The sequence below is a fragment of the Bactrocera tryoni genome, chromosome 3 (genome assembly GCF_016617805.1).
Source record: "Bactrocera tryoni isolate S06 chromosome 3, CSIRO_BtryS06_freeze2, whole genome shotgun sequence".
Classification (NCBI taxonomy): domain Eukaryota; kingdom Metazoa; phylum Arthropoda; class Insecta; order Diptera; family Tephritidae; genus Bactrocera; species Bactrocera tryoni.
In genome coordinates, this window is record NC_052501.1 from 63,815,856 (window position 1) to 63,841,903 (window position 26,048).

The following is a 26,048-nucleotide window of genomic DNA, read 5'->3' on the forward strand; positions in this document are numbered from 1 at the left end:
AAATGCAATTTGTTTTGTCCATTTTTATGCTAACTAATGCTAATTGTAATATTCATTAAGTATTTGATTAAAACTATCCAAACGTAAGCAAATAACAGCCGTAACTTTAAGTTATGCAAGTAAATTTAATTTGAAACTCCGCAAATTCGAACAGCATTCCTTAATTAAAAGTTATAAATATTTTGCTTTATACATATACATTGTATGAATGTATGTATGTATGTAGATTATGATAAATATTTATTTAACTTATTATTTAAATAACGGTTTAATTGATATTTCTCGATAAATATGCTTTTGATGCGTGGTAATTCTTATGTATGTATGCATGTAATTAATGTATGAATATTTCACAAATGACAATGTGTATGTGTGTTATGTATATATATAAATATATATAAATGCATTAACATTTATACATTCCCATATATATATTTATGTATGTGTGTTATGTCAAACTAAATAGTAATCGAATTATAATCGAATTCAAATTTGTTACAAATCGAGATAAAAAGACTCAAATTGAAAAACGAAATAAACTCAGAGAGACGCAGTGAACTCCTTTCTTCTGTTCTTTATAAAAATGTATTCATTTTTTCAGTTATGCAATTTTTTTTAATGAAAGAATCTTGACACTCATTTGTATGTGTGTAGGAAATGGAGGTTGAAGCAGCGCTTTGGTTGTTGCAGGTAAAAACAATCCCTTCGTTTACAGTTTTTGTTTTCATAAATTAATATATTTTTCGAATATTAAATAATGTTCTAAGTATTCTTGGAACCCCAATACAAATAAGGGTTAAGCTGTTCTAGATGAAAAGCTATAAGGTTAGTGTTGATGTTCTGCCTCTAGCTGTGATCTAGAATGCATAGCGATTTTATGTTCAATAAAATATTAGGATGCATAAATTTTAAATAAAAAAGTAAATAAAATAATTATCAAGCTCAAATAGAAAGCGTGTGTTGTTGTTATTATTATTATTTTGCATTGGTTTGCTAAATTTTAAAATTTGGAATCTCTTTTAAGCCCAGAACAGAAAACTCCTTTTACTCTGAAAATGCGTTAATTGTTGCTTCTTTCGTTTTCAACAGACAGGGTTGTATTTCATAATAATTCAGACTATACATTTTATATTTCAGACACAAGCATTATACAAAGGTGACTAAATCCACTAAGGCTCAGTACAGCGTACGACAACTAATATAAGAAACCTAAACTTGTTAAGAACATATTTTTTATGTGTTTCTTCGGTTATGTCAATGATTTTGTCTGATTTTGACAAAATTCATTACTCACCGAAGACAGTGAGGAGAAAAAATCTTTTGAAAACCATAGCTGAAAAATTTTTACACATTCATAAGCAGAGATATTTGTTTTGGACCGGCAGCATGTAGTGCATGTATAAAGTCTCTAAAACGGTTGGAGAGCATTTAGCGGGAACGTTTGGATTTCAGATCAGACCAAATGTAAAATTTAGACTACGCCAAGTAAGGATATGCACATAGTGACCATTGTATAAAAGATGAAATGACAAAACAACAAATGTGAGTTATTTATGGCGCTGATTTTTAGTAAGCTTCCGGAGCATATACCTTATCTAAGCAAGTATAAATTCATCTTTGTATGAAATATATGAAATTATCGTACGTAAGCCTTTCTGGGAATTGTTTGTTATGCTTTTGACGGATTTTTGCTTTCGAAATGTTTAAAGATCTTTACCATCAAGTTACAGTATATTTAGGAGCAGAGCATTGGAACAGTTATACAATGAGTTTTCATGCAAAAATATTTACAATATTCAAGGAGTTAAGTTTCTGTGGATAAGTTTCATCGCGCTTTTGAAGATGAAAAGTTTCAAAAAGAATTACAGTGGAGTAAGTTGGCCCGTTCCAATAACAGTCGTATTTATGTAACCGGTATGCAACCGGATTTATAACCGGTTTTATAACTGGTTTAACAACATATGTAAATAGAAATGATAAGATCTAAATCGCTAGAGGAATCAAATAAGAATCAGAAAGAAAAGACTTATTAATTTTTATGCATTTCATGTCACAACAACACAACTTTCACTTTGTGAAGAAAAAATTAATATTTTTTCGATTAAAAATTAATGAGACTCAAAAATACTATGAGAAAAAACTAAAAATTAAATCAAGAAGCATTTCAACAGAAAATCAGCATGAAAGACAATGCCATTTTTGTTTGTAGACTTTTTCGAACTACACAAATGCTAGACCAGATAGATACGTTACGTTTAAATACTTTTCTAACATGATAAACTTTCATTTGGTGTAATGGTGGCAGTGGTTGTGGATTTCTATAAAACAAAAAAAAAACTTATTTTCAAACATTTTTCTTTAAATTTACAAGTTTAACGTGAATTTGGGTGATTGGTGAGTTGGGGATAAAAACAAATTGCATTTACGCAATAAAAATTATAGATACCATATTTACGAGTACGAGCAATATGCGTTCAAACGCCATATTTTCAGTTTTTTTCTACATTGCATTACTAGTTTGTACAAAAACAATAATCGAAATAAATAAATAGAAACAAATATATAAGCATTGACACAAAAAATGCTGAATAAAAATTAAATTACACTTTATGCAAAAATAAGTATAAAAAACTAAAATCCTTCAGCACTGAAATTTTGCATAAATAAATAATTTTTTTAGCAAAAAAAGCTTTTAAAAAACGGATAAACAGCTTTTGAAATATTTTACAAAAACTAAAATTTTGTATAATTTTTAAGTGCTTTAAGGTTATAATTTTTTACATGGCAAAATAAACAAAATAAGTTGTTTGCATAAAAAGCAAAAATTTACTAAATTCAACTTTGCATTTCTTTGTGGTGAATTATCTTGGGTTCAATTATTTAACATTTTGGCATTTTTTAAATCTTGCATTGGCAGACGAGTTGCAAAAACAAAGCATTCAGGTGCTTTCATCAACTAGCAATATTTGTTTTACTACAATTTATATCCACAACAAACTCGTTTTTTTTTTGTTATTTGCATTAGTGGTGAAAATGCTGCAGGAGTTCAAGTTTTAATAAAAAAATGTAATATTTATTAATATAAATTTTTTAATATTTTTAAAATTTATATTTTTTTAGTTTATATTTTTTTCAATATAAAAATTTTAATAATATTTAAATTTTATCTTAATTTTTTAATGTTTTTTTTTAATATTTTTTTGGTTTTTTAACCTATTAAATTTTAATATTTTTTAAATATATGTTTTTAATTTATAAATTTTAATATATATAATATATATTTCACTTTTTTTAATAAAATTTAGTTTTTGATATTGCAATATTAATTTTTTAATATTTTTTAAGTATAAATATTTTTTTAATTTTAAAAATTTTAACAATAATTAAATATCATTTTCATTTCATTTTATGCCTTTTTATTAAAAATATTTTTTTTAAGTTGCACTAATATTAATTTAAAAAAACATACATATGTATATTTTTTATTTTAAAAACTTTAACAATAATTAATTTTTATTTAGATCGGAAGAGCATTTTTTCTAATTAAAATTTATTTTGCAATATTAATTTTAATATTTTAAAAATTTATATTTTTTCAATTTTATAAAGTTTATTATATTTATTATATTATATAAATATTATTATATTATTAAATATTATTTCATTTCATATTTTTTTTAATTTAAAATTAATTTTTGATGTCGGAATAATATTAGTTTTTAATATTTCTAAAAGTTATATTTTTCAATTTTAAAAATTTTAACAATAATTAAATATTATTATCATTTTATTTTACTTTTTTTTTAATTAGGATATATTTTTTCTATTGCAATAAGATTATTTTTTTAAAATTTTGTAAAATAATTTTTTTATTACAAAAATTATAACAATATTTAAAGGTTATGAAAATAATTTTATTAACATTTAATTTTATCATCAAATTATCATTTTGTTTTTTTTTTTTTGGAATTTAAATATTTTTTTAAGTTGCAACAATCTTAATTTCTAATATTTTTAAAATTAATCTTTTTTCAATCTTAAAAAGTTTAGTAATATTTAAATATTATTTTCATTTGATTTTATAATTTTTTTTAATTTAAACGAAATTCAGATTTTTGAAATTAATTTTTGTTATTTGAAATTCGCATGACTTGTTTTGAATTTCATAACAAATATTTTTTTCACTTAAATTTTTATTTTTAATAGACACAAATAAATACATTTCAGGTATTTTTTGTTTAAATTGAAATATAAAATATTTATTTTTAAATTGAAATTTTTGAATATTAATTTCTATTTGTCAATTTCTATTCAGCTCAGCACAAATTTTTCTTCTAGGCAATTTTAATACTTTTTAGAATCTTTAAATATTTTTAACTAAATACAATTATTTAAATCTGCAGCATTTTTCCACTCTCTACTGTAGTTCTATTTTATATACATATGTATAGTAGTACAAAAGCAATGCGAAAACTCTTACGACTTTTCGACAAACACATGTACATTGGACACATACATACATATGTATCCATGCATTTACATATGTGCGCTCGTAAAGGCAATCATTAACTATGTAAATATATGTATGTATGTACTTGAATATACAAATATATACAAATGCAAATTGGAAAACAGAAAGTAAATACCTCCAGTCACCGTCAAAGTGGCAAAATCATATTCGGCAACCGTGAAACCGGCAGAATTATGTGCGGTAATACGGAGATTGTACCAGGTGGCGGGCTCTAGATCCAACACAACGTAGTTATTATCGGGTTTGACATTATTCGAAATTTGATTCCATTCAGCATGTTCGCTAGAAAGAGAATTTTCAGTTGCAGTATACGAACAAATTTTGAAAAATTAAAAAAAAAAATAATTATGTTGCAGTTACACCAACCGCTTCTTGTTTTCTACAACAAAGTGAGACATGGGGCAGCCGCCATCTTTCCAGGCCTTGAAGTGCAGTGAAACCGAGTTCGATGAAACCTCAATGAAACGTTGTTTCTCTGGCAGTTTGGGTTTATAGCCTTTGGTGCGCGTGTTCAGAATGTCCGAAGCTTCGCCAGCGCCGATGCTAAAAGTGGATTCGAAAAAACAATATATTAAAAGCTAAAGTTATAAATTGTTTATTCCACAATGCGCACTTATTGAAACCGGTAGCATAGACTTGATAGCGTGAGCCGCAAAGCAGATTTTCGATAGTGAATTTTTGTGCGTCCACAGAGACCTCAGCAGTTTCCCATTCGCCGAATTCTAACCAAAAAAAGTTTAATATACATTTCATACAAAAAACTGCATGCGAGCTCACCTGGCTTGTAGTGCAGTGTGTAACCATGTAGTGGCGCGGTGTCTCCCTCATGTGGCTTCACTTTGACAGTCAACGAATCGGTTGTGGTGGCCGAAAGTGATACCTGAGGTGATTGTGGTGGCGCGAGCACAATTAGCTTATGTGTAATGGAATCCTTGGCAATCGAGTTTTCAGCATGACACGAATATTCACCGGCATCTTGACGATTAACCGTTTTAATTAACAATGTGCCATCAGCCATGACACGCATACGATCGTTGCTGGTAAATTCAACACCTTTAACCTTCCATGTGATCTCGGGTTGTGGTGAACCAACAGCTAAGCATGGCATTTTGGCGTCTTCCTTGAATGTTGCAGTAAAAGTATCATCGAATGAGGCGATCTTAGCGGGCACTTGGTCGCTGGGCATCGCTACAATGCTCTTAGATTGTTGTCCTTCGCCAATGTTGGTACTAGCGGTGACCCAGAATTCGTATGGCTTATTCTTTTCCAAATCGACTGCTTCAAAACTCATTTGATGTTGTGGTATTTTCTGGCTCTTGGGTTCACCCTCGGCGCCTTCAACTTTCGAGTAGACAGTGTATTGTTGTATGATGCCATTGGGTTGTGCTGGTGGACGCCATGAGACGAGTATGGCAGCGTGGCCTTTAACCAAAGCCTTTACATCAGTGGGTGCTTCGGGAACTGCAATGCGAGAGAGATCATGTTTACTAGTCTTAAAACATATAATTTTTGCATTTGGCTCACCATCAGGTTCGGTTTGACAGTGGATGGGTGCGCTGCGTACGCCATCGCCGCCAGCGGTGGTCGCGAGCACTTGCATTGTGTAGTTGGTGAATTTCTTGAGGCCATGTAAAACGGTGTCGGAGGAAGCAGTCTTCTTGTAGTGACGTTTGGTGTCATCTTTGGCGAGAGAGCACAATTATTTAGCAAAATAATAAAAAGTAATAATTCATTCAAATAATTTTGTTTTAAAATAAATAAAATTAAACACTATAATTTCATATTTTGATCATGCCTAGATACTCACCATACCACTCATCGCTAGGCGCATATACCACCTTGTAGGTCTTGATCACACCATTGGCCGATTCGAGTGGTGGGCTCACCCAGCTGACGCGTATTGTTTGCGAGGTCAATGTGGTGCAGGCAGTGTCGCTTGGTGGTTGACTTGGTGTGCCCTCAGCAGTAAACTGTTTCTCCTCATCGCTCAAGGGACCAGCGCCGATCTTATTGAAAGCTTGTATCACGACAGAGTACTGGGTATAAACGCGCAAGTTGTTCAATTCCAAGCTATGTTCTTTGCCTTCTTCAGTCAAAAAGTTAACAGTCTCGAAAACGTATGAAGAATTGGTGTTCGATAGTTTATAGCCAACATAATAACCCAAAATTTCACCATTCCATTCAGATCGTGCTGGTGGTTTCCAGGTAACGCGCAGTGTGGTCTGATTCACGGGTTCAACTTTGATATTTTGTGGCTTGCCAGATGGTGCCTCCTCGGCGGTAATGATTGTCACAGCTTCCGATGATTGCGATGTACCAATAGCATTTTCGGCCACGATGCGTATATTGTAGGTTGTTGCGGGACTTAGTTTCTGTACTTGCGCTTCAGTTGTATGTCCGGGTACCATAACACGATCTACTTCGTCCCAAGATGCGCGTGAGCGTTTGAATTCAATAATATAACGGATAAGTGGTGAATTGCCATCGTAGGGTTGCGCCCAGCTCAATTGTACGGAGCGGCCAGATTTGTCTAAAACCTTCAAAGCGTAAGGCATCTCGGGTACTTCCTGTATAATCATATTAATGCTAGCATCATCTGAGCCAAATGCATTAGTGGCCAAGCAAGTAAAGAGTGCAGAATCTGAGCGTTCGGTACGTTTAATTGACAAGCTAGACATCACACCGGTGGAGAGTATTTCCTCACGAATTGTATAACGGTTATCATTCTTGGGATCCAAACGCACATTATTCATGTTCCATAAGATGCCAATGGGTTTTTCGCCTTTAGCTTCGCATTGCAAGACCGCTGGTTCGCCACGACGTGCAGTTTGATTGCGCAATTTCTCGGTAAATTCTGGTGGTGCCTGTACGCTAATCATAATGACGGCCGAAAGTCCAGAGCCAATACCATTAATAGCCTCGCAGAGATAATAACCTTCATTTGTCTTCTGGATGTTGTCAATATGTAGTGTGCCTTCTTCTACGCGTATGTTATCGTTCTTCTTCAAGTCCTTATATTCACCGGGTGTATCACCTGAGAATATTTTAGGACTTAGTTTTTATGATTTTTCGCACATCTGCATTTACTCACCAACAGCTTTCTTCCATGTCACTTGTGGTTTAGGAAAGCCGTCAGCTTTGCATTCAACTTTAGCGTCGGAGCCTTGTGCGAAAGCCTTGTCGGTGGGTTCGAGTATCCATCTTGGTGGTACTGTTGTGTTTCAATCAAATCAAACGGTAGTTGCGAATTCGAAGAATTGGTAAAGAAAAAATATGTTAGCATATTTCATTGTGTTTCTTAATTAATCAGTAACATTTAGAGGACATGCGGCAGTGTTTGAAAATTCTTAACAGACGGACGGAGGACAAAGCTGAAGTGAAGTGGTAATTTTATAGTAGTTGGACTTTATATACTTTAATTTATTTACAAGTTAAAATATATATTCATCTTAGTTGAAATACAATTATTTATTAAAATATTTTTATTTGACTGTAAGTCTTTCTTTTTAAATTTTATTTACCATTTCACATCAGCTTGCTGTACTTACGAAAATGTTGATGTTGTTTTTAAGTAACTTTAATATTAAAATAAACTTTATCTATATGTTACCTCAAAAATTTTATAATTTTTTGTCTCACAATATTTACTATTTAGATATATTTCGCATTTAACAAATCCATATTAAATTTGTTTTTATTTTTTCATAACACGACTAACTGTTGACACAATAAACGCAATAGTGTGCACTCTATGTAATGAGAAATGTTCTTATGATCGATTTCCGATTTCTTCAACTACCTGTCATCAACTTTCTTGAAAATAGAATTAAGTTTTCGTTATTTTAATTATTTAAATTTTTACTAATTGTTATATCTCCTTTTAACTGAAATTTATGTATAAAATATTTGGGTATTTCATTATTTATTTGAATTGATTTATTTTAACTTCTGGTGATAATAAAAAGTGAAATGTGGCAAAGTATTTATCATTGCCTTCTATTAAAATTACATCAATTTTAAATATAATATATTAATAAAATAAAAGAACCGACAGTAAGAACTCAATATGTGATTTTAAGATTTTAAGAGAGATTTTTCTAATTTTTGACACATCTCAACTCGTCCTGTACAATTTTGTTTATGAACATTGTTATACATATCTCAAGCTTACAAAAATGGAAAAAGATTTTTTGGTTTAGGCAGTTGCTAATTGCTTTTTTAACAAACGAGAATATGTCCATGATTATTTTTCTGTTATGTTGACATTATTACTTGCAAACTTTACACTTTAATAGACCACAATTGTCAAAGTCAAACAAATGATCTCTGAACAGCTATTGAAAAATCAATTTGTTTTCTTAATATATTCTCATTACACCCTGTATTTGCAAAGTCATAAAAAAAAGAGTTTTTTAATTTCTACATTTTTCAAAAAATGTAAAATTTTTGTTTTTGAAAAAAAACAACAACATCAAAATCTTCAGTAAATACTTTGGCTTAAAACCTATGCAAATTAAAATATTATTTTACAACAACAATCAAAGAAAGCAACAAGCTACATAGATTTTTACAAACAGAAGGCAAAAAGGACAAATGAATTGTTGTGGGATTAATTGAAATGAATGTTTTTTAAAAACTAAATTTAAATGTCAATAGAAAGCATGCGTAAAACGAAATGTGAAGTGATGCTGGGCAACTAATGGATTACTTATCTAAAATAATCGATAACGTTTGTTTATTTGAAGTAAAATTTAAGCTGTTTTTACAGATTTTTTGATTTTCTTTTTCTTTAAATTATTTTTTTGGATTTATAAGTTTCTTTTACTTTAATATTTTTTTTAATTTTCCTACATTCTTTTCAGCATCATTTAACATTTTGTTCGTTTATATACCAAATTATGCGTGTAATGAAAATGAAAGTTAATTAAAGATGGGATATTCAAGGGTGCGGATGTGGTGGTAGCTGAATGAGTTGGTTAGGAATTTGCGAGAGTGGAAGCGACCGAGTTAGTGATCAGAATGAGCGCGTATCGGGAGTTGAAGCTGTTCTGTTGTGTAGCATAAATTTTGTACACAGCTGTTAATAAAATATTATGCTCTTGACCGGTTTAAATACAAATTGTTGGGTCAGTCGCACATAGCAAACCAAAGAAAAATATTTGCAACAACATATGTATATGCGGACAGTGAAGCAATACCGTTATTAACAGCTTCACATACTTTACAGGCATGTCAATTTTTGTTGGATACACAGCGCTGTACAGAAATGTTAATTTACTTACAGTATTTGTTTGTTAAAAGTGCTTGGCTGGTGTTAATGTGAGTAACAATATTGATATTAGTATTTATTTACGTGTACATACATATGTATTTTAAGTAATCTATTTAATGCAAAGTTTTTGCTAAAAGTGTCTTTCTGTTGTAACAACTGTTAGTAAGCGAGGAGTATAGAGGAGCGTTTGAAAGTAGAAAAATTATGCTGCATATTCTTGCTCTTTTGAAAAAAAAAATTATATAGTTTTGCTTGCGGCGCACATTTACAAAATTCGTACGTTTTTTTGTTTCGAATAAGAATTAATTTTTAATAATTGCATACTCATATGTAAAATTAATCGCTAATATACAAAAAAAGAAAATCAAAAAATAAAAGAAAATTTTTTAATTAAAACGTGTGCTCTTCCGATCTTAGGAAAGCTTATAGTTGAAATATATATTTGGAAAAGTGATGCCACCCGCTTAAAAACATTAAAACAAAAAATTAAAATACAAAAAAATATCAAAAATTAAAAAAACACGTTGAAGCAATTTTGTTATTCTTATATTTTTTTTTACATTTTCCATACCCATTCTTGCACATTGTTTTAGCTATTTATTGCAATGCAAATGTTTTTCTGTTCAATTATGCTGGTACATATGTACATATTTGGTGTTGGTGTAGCGTTCGCTTATTTGAAAGTGCTTTTGTGCGCCTAAATGTATGCTTAGTGCCTGTTTGTGTGTGTGTGTTTGTTTCAATGTATGTGAGTGCGCTGAATGTGCACTGTGTTTATGCAATGTATAATGTGTTTGTGCTTCTTGTGATATTATTTGTTGCTGCTGTTGCGAATTCGAGCTGTTTTGCCATTTAATTTTGTTTCTTTGCATTAAATTAGTTGCTGATGAAAGTATCATATAGATTATCTTATAAAAAATACCCAAGCTATTATTTGGCATAGATTTTATGACAACATTCATGTTAAAAAAAATTAATTTACATTTTAGTTCACATGTTATAATACAGACTTGCACCTGTGATTTGGCTGTGAATTTTTTATTTTGATGATAAAAAATTTTTACAAAGAGTGTAGACTGCTAATTTGCGAGTATATAATTTTCATGGACGGTGATAAGCTTTATAACTGCTAAGGTTGTATTTTCGCATACTCCAAAAAAAAATTAAAAAATATAAGTCATCGTATTTTTATTTATTTTTTTAATATTTTAAAAATATGTTTTTTTTTACAAAAAATTAAATTTAGCACACGAGATACATCTTTAAAAAATTTTGTTGCTGAAAAATTTATTTTCAAAATGTTGAAGTTGTTTATAAACCCCAAACCCCAAAACGCCGTAAGCTATTATATATGTATGTACATACATACATATGTATGTATAATATATTCCAAAAATTATGAAAGTTTTCAAGTTAATAAATGTTTAACCTGTCAAAATAAAATTATTTAAAAGTCATTTTTGAACCAGAAAGTTATACGAGGCCTCTCAAAAATTGTTTGTGTTTTATGGTATGGTAGGCCAAAGAAATATGGACTTCACTCAATAGCTGTGTTGTGAAAATTTGCCAATTTTCCAAAACTTTTAATTAATTTTCAGGTTAAAAATTTGTTTTTTAATATTTCAATTCGATAACCAAAAAAATAAAACAGTTGAATATACATAAATAAATGTACATACATATGTACATATGTATGTATGTTTTTGATATAACAGATTGAATTTTTTTTTACTTTATTAATATTTCCATCTGATAGAAAATCCGATTGTATAAAACTTTGCATTTTCCAAACCATAATTATTCTAAAAAAGTATTGGTTCCATAACTTTTTTAAAAAGATTTTTTTTCATTTTCAAATTTAGGTTATATTGAATTTGATATTAAACCTGAATTAAAATTTATTTTCTTAAAATTCCGAATTCAATAAATTTGATTTTTTTTAGTATTTCAATCCGATAAAAAAATTCGATTATACAAAACTTTACATTTTTTAAAAAATAATTATTCCAAAAAAATATTGGTTCCATAAATTTTGAAAAAGATTTTTTTTAATTTTCAAATTCATATACCTCAAAACCTGAATTAAAATTTAGCTTCTAAAAAATTCCGTATTCAATAAATTTGATTTTTTTATAAATATTTCAATCCGATAAAGAATCCGATTGTACAAAACTTTAAATTTTCTAAAAATTACTTATTACAAAAAATTATATTCCATGAATTAAACAAAAAAATTATTTAATTTTCACATTCAATATAACTTCAATTGAATTAAAATTTGATTTCTAAAAAATATTTTTTTTTTAATTTTATGAAAAATGTCAATCAATTTCCATGTTCATTGCAATTTCGAGAAGATTTAAATTTTAAGAAAATATCAATTTCGTTGCATAAAAATTAGTTTGACCAAAAATTACAAAAAACCATTTTCTACAAAAAAACGTTTATTATTGTGACAAAAAGTCAAAAAAGCTTTTGCTAAGTCCATAATTTCAGAAACAATTTATTGAATTAAATAAATTATATTTTTACAATTAAGTCTCGATAAAACTGCTGCAAGTAAAAATTTTAGAATTCATAATAAAACTTTAAGAAACTTCAATTAACAAATTTATTGCATTATTATTATTATTATGGCGGAAAAAGTATTTAATATTTTATTTTCAATTAAGAATTTATTCTGCTTTAATACAGTGAGAAAAGTTCAAAATTTAGTAATAAAGTTGTATTGAATGCAATTTTCTACAGCCGATTTCTTTTTGCCTACCATTCACTGTCAGCGTCGCGGACTTGTTTGCGCTGCCCGCCGCATTTGTTGCCTCACATGTATAGCGACCCGCATGCGGCGAAGTAACATTATTGATTAGCAAAAGACTGGTATGCTCGCCCACGCTGGCCAAAGTGGCCAAATCACCACCGACACGTTGCCCATTCAAATACCAGTTGAACGCAATAGGCAAATCACCTTTGCTGGCAATGCAAGTCAGTTGCACATAGTCACCCATATGACAGGGTGTGGCCGAGATGGAGAGTTTGGTCAGAAAGGGGGTTTCTTGGAATTTATTTGAATAGAGAGCATAATTCGTTAGAAGATGAAAAACGTGAAAAATTATATTTAAATTTGAAAATAAATAAGATCTCAAATATTTTAGAAACTTTTTTTATAAATTTTTTTTTATAATTTTTTTTTTTAATATTTCATTTTAATTTTTTTTAATGTTTTGCTTGACGGATCATATAAAACGATTAATGCATTATCAATATTTAAATCATTTTCCCTGAACTCTTTTCAACACCCCTTATGTCACTGCAAACACTCTGCATCTGCAGTCAAGCTCGCTGCTTAAATGCTTGGTGTACTTCTTCCAACTCAAAGGGGATTTTAAATGATCATATTATATAAAATAAAATTTAAAATAAATCAAACTCCAGAAACTAAGTGTCGCATGCGGCTAATGAATCAACCAACGCCCTCACCCTTCACTTTCAGCACCGACCAGCGACGTGCCTCACCCGCCGCATTACTCGCGACACACGTATAATTCCCCGAATCGCCAATAGTAGTCTGACGCAGCGATAAGATCAATGTGTATTCATCGATTTTGTGATAAATCGAACGCAACAAAGGTTGACCATCCTTAAGCCAGTGTATATCGATGGGTAAATCGCCAGAGATGGCCATACACATGACGCGAACCGCCTGACCACCATTAACACCGTTTGCATTAAAGTGAAATTGTTCGAGTTGTGGAAGTTCTGGGTGTGTGGAAGTACCATAAAGTAGAGAACCGTGTAGTGCGTGGACAAAGACACAAATACATACATATGTACAACAATAAGTGCGCATTGATTTCATTGACTTGCTAAAGGTATGATCATAGGTAGGGGCTCGAAAAAATATGATAGACAAGAAGATGATTGCAGCTCAAAAGTATGCAATGATATTTTTAAAATATTTTTTTAGTGGTTTTATAGTAAATTTTAAAAATTTGAATTGGCGCCTTTTAATTATTTTCATTTGTCTTTATATATTACGTTATATATGTTTATTTCGATTTCCTGATGTTTATTACAAAATTTTAATTAAAATTTGTTTCACTAAATTTAGTAAAAAACGAGGATTTACAAATTATACTCAGTACAATTTTGTACCATGAATTATATTTTCGATCACTAAGTTCAAAATTATGACATAATATTTATTTATTTTTTTTTTAATTTCGAAACATTTTTAAAAATCCAAAAAATTTAAAAAATACAAACAATTTTAAGTTGACTATGTAAGCTTTTGCTCTAGTCAAGTTTATTAAAAATTATGTCAAGACGTTTTAACATTGCATACTTTTAAGCTTGAAAGAATAGCTAAAATTTCGATATGCACACAAAGTTTATGAATCCAGCAAAAGCGACTGCGAAATTTTGAGTGAAAAACAAATTTCATAACCCCACAAACATTCAAGGACAAAACACCATTGGTATAATACAGTGAAATAATGCTCAACTAAATAACTAAATGCCAGCACGCACACACAAGCATACGCGCAAACGCCGCAGCGCCTAAAAATATGCAGCATTTTATGTTTGAACGCATCTTACGAAATGCTATGCGCTTCTATTTAATTAAAATGCTCAGCTAAGCCATTCCTTGGGAAACAAAGTGCGCCCGCAGCCATTAAAAACTATTTTTGCTATACTAAGAGTATTTAAATTATAAGTAAACTGCGCTCAAATATGTACTTTTCTTATTTAAACTAAGCTAAGCTTGTACACAAACCCTTTACTGTTAAGTTCGTTGAGACTGTGGTGTGTCCGGCGTGATTTGCACCCATACACGTGTATTTGCCAGCATGTTCACCGCTTACGTTCTCAATATTCAGCGAACTGCTGCGTCTACCATGCATTAAAATCATTATGCCATCGACCAATTGGGCCGGTTCGTCATTGTAGTACCAGGTTATGTTGAATGGTGCATCACCATGCACCACAGCGCATGTTAGTTGAAAGTAATCACCCACATACAGTGGTGAATCGACGTTGGAGGGAAGTGGTGCAAGTTTTGGTGGCACTAAATAGTGTATAAGTCATGCGACGATGAAGGTAAGGCACGGCGGATTGGGAGGGAATGGATGCAGGAAGTATATATTATGCGATATTTGTGCATAGAGGAAAGAAAAAGAGGATTCAGGAATGCCAATATTTTATTAATCGGTTATCGATAAAGGATTATTGTCATATAATAATTTACACGTTTTAGTGCCACCCAGTATTGCAAAGACGATGGACGATGTTGGATAAATGTATTGTTGGACGATTTGAAAACATAAAAAATAAAACAAAAATTAAAAACGAATGAAAAAGTATTTCAAATCACTAATAATACGATAAATTTAATTCATAAATTCTCCCTCTTTGTACCATTGACAATCAGCTGTGCCGTATAATTGGTTACACCAGCCGCATTCTTGCCATAGCATGTATAATTGCCTGCATGTGCGCCCTCTATCGATTCGATAGTCAAAGCCGAGCTGCGTGAACCCATTTTTGAAATGGTTATGCCACGCTGTTGTGCGTAGCTTTCATTCAGCGGCAAGCCATTGTAATACCAATACACCAAGAGCGGATGATCACCATGTATAATAGAGCATTGAAGTGTACAATAATCACCAGGGAAAAATGCATCCGCCCCAGAGGTGAAAGGTGCGATTTTGGGAAGTACTGTTGTTATTTTGTGGAAAAAAAAGTTTTCATATATTATATTTATTTCCCTGTTGCTAATGTTTTCTTTTTAAATTATTCACGAGTTTATCGTTATCAGTTTATCGAACTAAGACTGTGTTCACATTATTACTTCGGTTACTACAAATTACTTTTCCAAAATACGTTCTTATTGAAAAATGTTATTTACACAGACAGTTTTGCGAAAACATTGCTTCACTCTTTTTACTATGTAGTAAATATTTAGATAACATTTTTTCTAATTTCAAAATATAATAGTAATGTAGAAAACATATTATGCATGTGCATCATTCGCCATTTTTTAACAAAAATAATACCGAAAAAAATAAAAACTAAATCATGTTGACAATTTAGTAATAGAAAACCAACAATTTTCGAAACTTTCTTATAAAATTACTGATGATATACACTATATTTGGATATTGGCTTTGAATAAAAGATACAATTGCATCTCAAATAACTTTAAGTTACTCCAATCAATAAATCTTCACATTGCGGATATATGTATACATATGTAAACACAGTAGAAGATACTTTTAAGTGTTATAATCACAACGGTGGTTATTCCCTTGGATATTAAAAAGTTATTCTATAATTCTCCCTGAATTAATTTGCTTTACAGCGAACTTTAACTCCGTTAAATATTTGCGCTACAACGGCAATCGCTTTCGGACACATTTTTCATAATTTTTTTTTCCAAATATTTTTTATGATTTATTTAATGATACTCGTCTATTTGCAATTATATTTTATTAAGGTTTCAGAAAATTTATTATATAGTTGAACCCAGTGATATTTAAGCAAAGTGTGAACACCAGTTAATCACAACAGTTCAAACTTGAGCGCTTAACTTTCGACTCTATCAATCGTATTTATTTTTTCATAGTTATGTTCGTTGAACGCAGTGATTGTATTTCAAATATACGATCATTTCTAGAATTATGTTTTTTGTTTTAAAATAGTGCGGCATTGACACAGTCCGTGTGCTATTTTTATGCTCAACATGCAATTTTTAGTTTTTAATAGGATCAGTTAGGCAGAGGCAGCAACAATTTGCGAATATTCAGACAGCTTTTATTCAGCACACAGACACAAAATATAACAGCATTCTTTGCATAGAAACAAGTGTTAGGGCTAACTTTTTAGTGCATAAGAAGAAGAGTAGTGAAAAATTCCGAATACGTGTATATGCCGGCAGCTTCAAATTTTTTTATCCAAACTAATGAAATATTCAAGCTATCAAATATATTATTATTTATTCCCACAATACTTTTGTTAGTTTTTTTTTTTGAGAAAAATTTTGTTTACATAATTTGTTTTTAATTCTAACCATAAACATTCAACTCAGTAGAATAACTCTGCACGCCCGCGCGATTGCTTGCATTGCAAGTGAAATTTCCAGCATGTTGATGATCGACAGATTCAATTGTCAGCACACTGCTGCGACGACTGACTGTCATTGTCGAAATGCCCAACGCTTCACTAACAAGCTCACCGTTGAGCGTCCATACAATCACAATCGGTAAGTCGCCAGTGGGCACTGAGCAATGCAATGTCAGATATTGACCTGTCTGTGCGGGGCCCTCCTCGAAAGCAAAGGGTATGATGCGTGGTAAAACTAAAAGCGGATACACGAGTATAAAGAAGGAAAAGAAGGCATAGATAGCAATAAATAGAGAAGAAATTAAAATTATTTTTAAATACTGATACAATTGAAATCAAAATAATAAATACAAAATCAACGCTCACAAATTAAAGAAAATAATACTTCTTTATATAATTATTGTCATGATTTTTATTCTTTGAATAACCTATAACTTTAAGTTGCGCGCCATAGCTCGCTTTGCCCGCCTCATTCGAGCCGTGACAGCTGTAATTTCCCGCATGTCGCGCGCTTACATTCTCTATGGTGAGTACACTACTGCGGCGCCCCAATTTCGAAATCAATATATCCTGGTCGTCGTCATTGACCAGCGGTTGATTGTTAAAGGTCCAACGTATGTTGAGTGGTAGATCACCCTCGGTTATTGTGCACTGATAGGTGATGTATTGGCCGAGATGTACGGCTTGATTGCCACTGGAGAAGGGAGAGATTTGTGGCGGCACTTTGTAACGCGCGGAATGGGTGTAGAAGAGGTAAAGAAAGGAAAATAAGGTAGACAATTGCGGTTTGGGGAAAAAATATAGAAGGAAAAGAAATTGTTAACTTTTTGATGAAAACGTAAAAAGTTTTAGCAGATATTCTTAAACTACTGATATTGTCTTATTCTTCAACGCCCACCATTTACAATCAACGCTGCCGTATATACCGTTATCTGCGCCTCATTACGCGCCTTACATGTGTAATTGCCAGCATTATTGCCATTCACTGAATCGATGGTTAAAACATTTACTTTCTTGCCAATTTTCGATGTGGTAACACCCAAATAATCGTTTATCGGATAATCGTTGAATAGCCAAGTGATATCGACCGGTAAATCACCTTTAGAAATAGTGCATTGTACGGTCACCGAGTCGCCGAAATTTGCAGGTTCCTCGCCAAAATCGAAAGGTGTGATTTTTGGTGGTACTACATTGTTAAAAAGTACAGAAATCAGACATCATGTATTGATGCTCTTAGCGCGCAATTATTTATTTTAATTTTTATTGTCGGACAAATAGTTCAAGATAACGGTTTCAAAAAATACTTCAATCCAGCAGTTTATATAATTTACTTTTTCCAACGTCCGTCAAAATTTATTAAAACTTCATTTCACTTCAGCAACTTATGTTGTATAGACTCGGAGAAGAAAGGCATCAAATACAAAAATTAATCAAACATGTGTAAAGTGTTTCCGAGTTCAGTTATTTTATATTCCAAGAATACTATTCAGACAAAAATATTTTATAATTAGAGTATTCTGTACAACCTGACATATAGACAGTAATTTATTATTTTCAGTCGGTTTCAGCCTATAAATATTGTAAGCAACAGGCTCGATAGAAAACTTACAGCTTAAACCAATACAACAGGGCCCTTTTAACAGCATAACTACATTACCAATGCAATTCAGCGCATGAATTATATATGCAAGGCTTTAAGAAAACATATAAATTTTAAAAGCAGTTCCAAAAAAGCAATTTTTAATAAATTCAGCACAGTGTAAACATCAAAGCATATAGTAACCACACTAATAACTTACGGCATGCTCTTAGGATTTCGGATATTGTTTGAATAAAGTAGGTCGTTTAGGTAAAGGACAAAGTATTTCAACAAAAGTTGAGAAATTAAATATTACAACCAAATTTGCGTATGTTTAAATATATTTTTCATTCCAATACTACCATTCACAATCAATTGTGCAGTATAACTGCTCGCCGCCCATAGATTTTTAGCTTTGCATGTATAGTTGCCAACATGACGCGCATTTACTGAATCTATCATCAATACACTCAAACGTTTGCCCATTTTTGTGGCGGTAATACCAGAATAAGAATTCAGCGGGTAATCGTTAAATAGCCATTCAATATCTAGTGGCAAATCACCCGATGAAACGAGACAATTAATTGAGACGGAGTCTTCAAAATTAGCAGGTGCTTCCCCAAAGTCGAAATGCGCTATTTTTGGGGCCACTGGAAATGTTGTAATATTTTATTCAGCAAATGTGTAATAATCAATTAAGTGTAATGTATGGTTGTAGATGGGTAAGGGTTGAGTACGTGATTGTTTCGTGTTGTAGTGTAATGTAAGCAGGTCTTACACAAAAATTCAAATATAAACAAGGAAAAGAAAGTACTGAAAATTATACGCAAGATACTCAGCGCTATTCAGCACAATTCAGCGGATTAAAAATGTAACTGATTTACACAAATATACCATTCACTACTAATTCAGCTGTGTAATTCACCGCGGCTGCATGATTTTTCGCCTTACAAGTATATTTTCCCGCATGCCTAGCGTGCACATTATCAATAGTCAATATATTCGTACGTTTGCCACTTTTCATAACCGATACACCGGAGTATGAACTAATTGCGTAATCATTGAACAACCACTCTATATCGATGGGTAAATCACCGGAAGAAATAAGGCAAGTAACCGACACTGAGTCCTCAACGTTTGCCGGTTCCTCACCAAAATCGAAAGGTGTTATTTTTGGAGGAACTTGTTTGGGATTTAAAAAGTTAAGAAAGAATTAAAACTATATGTTTTTTGTGTAAGCGCTTTAAAAATTTTGACAAAAATATATAAAATGTAAACTAAATAGCAATATATTGCTATGCGGTAACCGTTGACAATCAGCTGTGCTGAGTACGCATCCATGGCTGCTTTATTACGCGCTTTGCAAGTATAATTGCCCGCGTGTCCCGCGTGTACTGAGTCTATAGTTAACAAACTTGTACGCTTGCCACCTTTGATCACATTTACACCGGCGAAATAATTAACCGGTTCACCATTGAATAACCATTCGATGTCTAACGGCATATCACCAGAGGAAATGAGGCAATTCACCGAGACAGAGTCCTCAAAGCTGGCTGGAACTTCACCAAAGTCGAAAGGTACGATTTTAGGCGCGACTAGGGATGGTAGGAAGTGTGTAGGCATGTATATCAAGTAATGAAAATAATACTTAGTATCTTTTTAAAAGCAAAGATTTATATAAATATTTTAATTTTCAGAGGACCAAATGAGGTAAAAACACAAAAAATAAACACCACAAACTCTATAAAGTTGTACTCAGCGCTACTTAAATTGACATCATGAAATAATATATACCATTAACCACCAAGTCAGCTGTGTAATTTACAGCTGCAGCATAATTCTTCGCTTTACAACTGTATTTGCCTGCATGTCTGGCATGCACATTGTCTATGGTCAACATACTGGTACGTTTACCACCCTTCAATACAGTTATACCCGAGTACGAACTTATAGCATAGTCATTGAACAGCCATTCGATATCAATGGGTAAATCACCAGAAGAAATAAGGCAAGTTATAGAAACAGAGTCTTCAACATTCGCCGGTTCCTCACCGAAGTCGAAGGGTGTAATTTTAGGAGGCACTTATGTATGAGAAAATGCAGGGTATGAAGAAAATTAATACGTAAAAATTCTTTGTAAATAATTTTAAAGTTGTAAGCACATACAAATTAAAAATAATATTTGGCTGAATAGTAAGAATTTCTTTTTAAATAACCGTTAACAATCAACTGTGCTGAGTACTCATCCGTAGCTGCCTTATTACGCGCTTTACAGCTATAGTTTCCCGCATGTCCTGCATGTACTGAGTCGATACTGAGTAAGCTAATACGCTTGCCACCGCGCATAACGTTAACACCCGCAAAATAGTTTACGGGTTCGCCATTAAAGAGCCATTCTATATCGATTGGCATATCTCCAGAAGAAATTAAGCAATTTACCGAAACTGAGTCCTCAAAGTTCGCTGGTTTGTCACCAAAATCGAATGGCACAATTTTTGGTGGTGCTGAATAAAATTTTTTGTAAATAAAAATGTTCTTAGTTTGTTAAATTTTTTTAAGAAAGAGCCACTAGCGCAAACCCGTATATTCATAAACTCGAATATGATATTCCGAAGTCAGCAACAGTTTTTCGTAAAATATTTTGTAAGCATTTACTTTCAGATATTTTATTACGCTCAATTGACTATTTTAATGTAAAACAGCTCTCATTTTGCAACAGTTTTCAAGCAAACAAGTCAGCACTCCTCTACATTTATGAAAAGGATATAAATTAAATCAAAAACCACATAAAAACTACAGAAAGCGTAACTTAAAGTAAATTCAGCGGGAAAACTCAAAGAAAAAATACCATTAACAATCAATTCCGCTGTATACTCCACAGCAGCTGCATCATTGCGCGCTTTACATGTATAGTTGCCAGCATGGCCGGCATGTACGGAGTCTATAGTCAGTATACTAGCCTTTTTGCCACCCTTCACTATAGACACCCCAGTATAAATGTTTATTGGCTGGCCATTAAAGAGCCAAGTGATATCCATTGGTAAATCACCCAAATATATGAGACAATTTACGGAGACTGATTCTTCGAAATTCACCGCGTGATCGCCAAAATCGAAATGCGCAATTTTCGGGGGAACTAAAAGTAAGTGGTGTGTTTGAGGAATTGTGAAAAAATTAATGACGAAAAATTACAATATTAAAGAAAGTTTAAAATTTTATCATCTTAGATTACTAAATGCAAAACAAATACCGTTCACCACCAATTCAGCGGTATAATTTACGGATGTTGCCTTATTGGCGGCCACACATGTATAGTTGCCAGCATGATGACCACGCACATAATCGATGGAGAGCGCGCTTATCTTTTTACCTAGTTTCACCATTGAAACATCGTAGACATTGTCGTTGATTTGGCGACCATTAAAAAGCCAAGCAAAGCTTACAGGAAAATCACCAGAAGTTACCAAGCATTGCACACTAGCAGATTCGCCAAAATTCGAGGGTTCTTCGCCGAAATCAAAATTTGCGATTTTAGGCGGCACTTAAACAGGAATGGTGGGAAGGTTAAGTGTAGGAAAAGGTGCAAAGATTATTTTTGAAAACGTAAAACTTAAATATGTATGCATATTATAAAAATGTATATTGAGCGCAATCCGCACCGTTAACACGCAATTCAGCGGTGTGATTAACGCGTCCAGCACGATTTTCAGCTATGCAGCTATAGTTTCCAGTATGTTTGGCCGACACAGATTCAATTGTGAGTTCACTAATGCGTTTACCACGTTTCGTTGTAATAATTTCAAGATAATCCTCGAATGGTTTACCATTCAGAGTCCATGTAATGCGAACTGGTAAATCACCCCCGGCAATGGTACACTGTATATTAACAAACTCGCCGAAACTCATTGATTCTTCGCTAAATGAAAATGGGCTGATTTTGGGTGGTACTGAGCAAATAAATCAGTAAAAAATCTGATTAGCTTGCGTCATATAGTTTTAAGATGTTTCCAAATATTTATTTTTAATAAAAATATTTCAACCTCTAGTGTAGTTTTGAATTATTTTGTTACCATAATTAGTGTCAAAATCAGTTTTCGCAACACAAAATTTGCGCTTAAAAATTACTATTCAGCGACATTTCCAACAACTCCTCTTTTATGCAGTAAATAAAATTTATACCTAACAGTATTAAGAATTCTTCACTTCCGTCTCTTTGCATTTCCCTAAAAAAAATTCATATGTATTCAGCACACAACAAATAATATCACAGTTACACAGCAAAAGTGTATTAGGAAGGGATTAAGCTAATTTAAACCACTATTTCTACCATGACTCGCTACAAATTAAATATCTTTCGTTTTAAAAGTATGCGTTCGCACAAACCATTCACAATCAATTCAGCTGAGTGCTCAGCTCGACCGGCTGAATTGCTTGCAATGCAAGTATAATTGCCCGCATGTTTCGCCTCGATTGCATCGATCATTAAATTGTGTATACGTTGTCCACGTTTCTCAGTCAAAATCTCCAGTTCCGGCAATAACGGGTGTCTGTTCAAAGTCCATATTACAGAGACAGGTAGATCACCACCCGAAATAGTGCAATGTACTGAAACAGGCTCGCCAAAGTTCATGGGTTCGTCACCAAAAGAGAAGGGCGTAATTTTCGGTGGTACTTAAGTCAAAATTTTCGGGAAAGGATAATAACGAAAGAAAAAAAGAGAAAACAAAAAATGTTACTTTCAAACTCTTACACCAACCATTAACTATTAAGCGAGCTGTATGCGCGGTTATGCCCGCTTTATTTTGAGCATGACACGAATAAAAGCCGGCGTGATGCGCAGCCACTGATTCAATGGATAAAACATTGATACGCTTGCCAATACGCGAAAAGGATATATCGTGGTATCTATCGATCGTGGCGTTATTCAGCAACCAGGTAACATTGATGGGTAGGTCACCGCCGAGTATGGTGCACTGTATAGAAGCGGGTTCGCCGTAGTTGAGAGGTTCTTCACCAAAATCGAATGGTGCAATTTTCGGAGCGACTTTTTGTAGGAAAAGAAACAAAATTTTTTGTAAGCGCATGCAGAAATAAATTACACTTCTTAACAAACATAATTTGTGCGACAAAAATTATGTTTTATGTATATAAAGACGATTCAGCACACTTCTCAATAAGTTGATGCAACCAACATTTCAAGAAATTCTTAATAAAGTAACAACCGATACGCTGACTGACTGCTGATACAATTCAGCGCGGCCAAAACAAAATTTTAGATTATAATAAAACTTTAATCGATACGCAGGAGGGGAGTTTGTAAATTTAATAAAAAGAAAGAATTATAAAACTCTAAAATAATCATATCCAATTTAGTTCTGCTTTCTTAATAGATATAAAACAAACCATTCACAACCAAACGCGCTGCATGCTCAGTAATGCCGGCTTTATTATGCGCGCGACATGAATAGTTGCCCGCATGATGTGCCGCGACTGCTTCGATGGTCAACACATTTACGCGCTTGCCAATACGCGATAACGATATGTCATGGAAGCTATCAATAGCAGCGTTATTCAGCAACCATGTAACGTTGATGGGTAGATCACCGCCTAGTATGGTGCACTGTATGGAGGCGGGTTCACCGTAGTTGAGCGGTTCTTCACCAAAATCGAATGGTGCGATTTTCGGAGCAACTTTTGCAATGAAATCATAATAAAAATTAAACATTTTTTTTTTTACTTTTAAGCTTAGCCAATTTGAAATAAAAAAGGGTCAATGCTTTGACAAAAAAAAAAAAAATAGCTGTATACTATTTGTATTAGATATGCTTGAACAACTTATACAAAATTGTAAGCACAGCTTCAATTACATAAGCAATTTTAAGTAGTTCTAAAACTAGTTAAGATTTTTCGCGCTGAATACAGTTTCAACGCATTCAGCACGGATTTCACCAGTTACGTGACATGTGAGGTGGATTGGGTTTAAGGTTTAAATTAAAATAATGTTGAATACTCTAACAAAGTAACAGTAATTTCAAGTTTTTGCAAACCATTCACAATCAACGGTGTCGTATATTCAGCCTTTCCCGCCCAATTTTCAGCGACGCAAGTGTAATTTCCCGCATGATCAGCTGTCACGCTTTCTATGGCCAGAGCATGTGTATGTCTTGTGAATTTTGTAGTTGCTATATTCAAATGGGCAGGCAAATGATAATCATTCAGCAACCACTTAACACTCATTGGCCAATCACCACCGGCAATGGTGCATTGTATAGACGCGGGTTCACCGAAGTTCAAGGGTTCTTCGCCGAATTGAAATGGTGTTATACGCGGCGGCACTGAGGGATTTTAGTAACAGTATGTGTGCGAGAGAATATAATATATGTTTCTTGTAGTTTAGTAACATCAAATGGAAAGTTTGGGTTGTAGAGATAAGATTTGTTAGATAATGTGGTGAAGTGTAATTTGTTATGTACGTTTTACATAGTTACAGTTACTCTCAAATATACATAGTGCATATAAATAGGAGCTCAACAGCCAGTATATCTTCATAATATATTTATAAGCAGAGGAGTTTAGTACTTTTGAACACCGCAACCGATCCCACCAATATTATATGCAATTGAAAAAAAATCCACAATGATTGTTAGTCATTTAAGATAGGCGTTGATGAATCGTGTATTCATATATATTATACCATTCACGGTAATATTTGTGCTGTATGTCGTTGAGCCAGCCGCATTGCTGGCCGTACAAGTGTAGGTGCCAGTGTGTGCTGGTGTGGCACGCGGTATCGATAACACACTCGATTTGCTACTAAAGCGATTTGTACGCATTATCGGTTGGAGTGTGTCGTATCGCGCGTCACCAGCGGCGCGTTCAAAGCTCCAGTTGATTTTGATTGGACGATCTCCTTTCTGGATTTGACAGAGCAAATCGATGGAGTCGCCTGTGTTGATTATGTCGTCGTAACTGAAGGGTGTGATTTGTGGAAGGACTAAAGAATAAATTTGCAAAATTTAGAATAACGGTTTTAAAAATTACAGTCCGTAAACAACAAATATATCGTATTATGTTTTGTCGGCAAATTATTATTCAGCTCAATTTAGTTGAATTCAGCAAAAATTTAATCAATAATTATACTATATTAAAACGAATTCAGCTATGAGAGCTCGTATAATAATTAAATTTTACACTTCTGCTTTAAATTATGATTCAAAAGAAATTGTGTAATTTTTGCTACATTCAGTTTAATTCAGCGCGGTACAATTCAGCTCTAATATTTTCTTTCTAATCATGAACTACCAAATTTGGCACGATTCAATTAATTTTCACTATTCAGCGCAATTGATTTTTTCTACTATTCGGTTTAATTCAGCGGCATTCAATTTGCGTATTTAAAAAAAAATATACAAAAATTATTAAGATACGTTCAATTTTCGCTTTTTGCCTTAATTCAGCGCAATTTAAAGTTTGCTAATATTTTATTTCCGAATTAGTATTGAGTTGAACAGCTTTTATTTTTATCTTAAAAAACACACTCAGCCATA

General features: G+C 32.5%; 1 protein-coding gene across 14 annotated transcripts in view; it reads right to left on the minus strand.

The window, feature by feature from the left end:
• LOC120773110 (Down syndrome cell adhesion molecule-like protein Dscam2) overlaps window positions 1–26,048 on the minus strand; it is a 160,691-nt gene that overhangs the window by 19,885 nt on the left and 114,758 nt on the right. For 7 of the 14 annotated variants that reach the window (XM_040102100.1, XM_040102103.1, XM_040102101.1 and 4 more), the window contains exons 4-11: window positions 25,196–25,495; window positions 7,623–7,742; window positions 6,339–7,565; window positions 6,056–6,211; window positions 5,309–5,992; window positions 5,145–5,253; window positions 4,898–5,074; window positions 4,647–4,813 (exon numbers count right to left, since the gene is read on the minus strand). In XM_040102100.1, the coding sequence (XP_039958034.1) occupies window positions 4,647–4,813; window positions 4,898–5,074; window positions 5,145–5,253; window positions 5,309–5,992; window positions 6,056–6,211; window positions 6,339–7,565; window positions 7,623–7,742; window positions 25,196–25,495 (2,940 nt within the window). Of the gene's footprint in view, window positions 1–4,646; window positions 4,814–4,897; window positions 5,075–5,144; window positions 5,254–5,308; window positions 5,993–6,055; window positions 6,212–6,338; window positions 7,566–7,622; window positions 7,743–14,577; window positions 14,869–16,869; window positions 17,158–21,349; window positions 21,638–22,884; window positions 23,173–25,195; window positions 25,496–26,048 lie in introns of all 14 variants that reach the window. The other 7 variants (XM_040102104.1, XM_040102093.1, XM_040102092.1 and 4 more) reach the window with 5 other exon arrangements.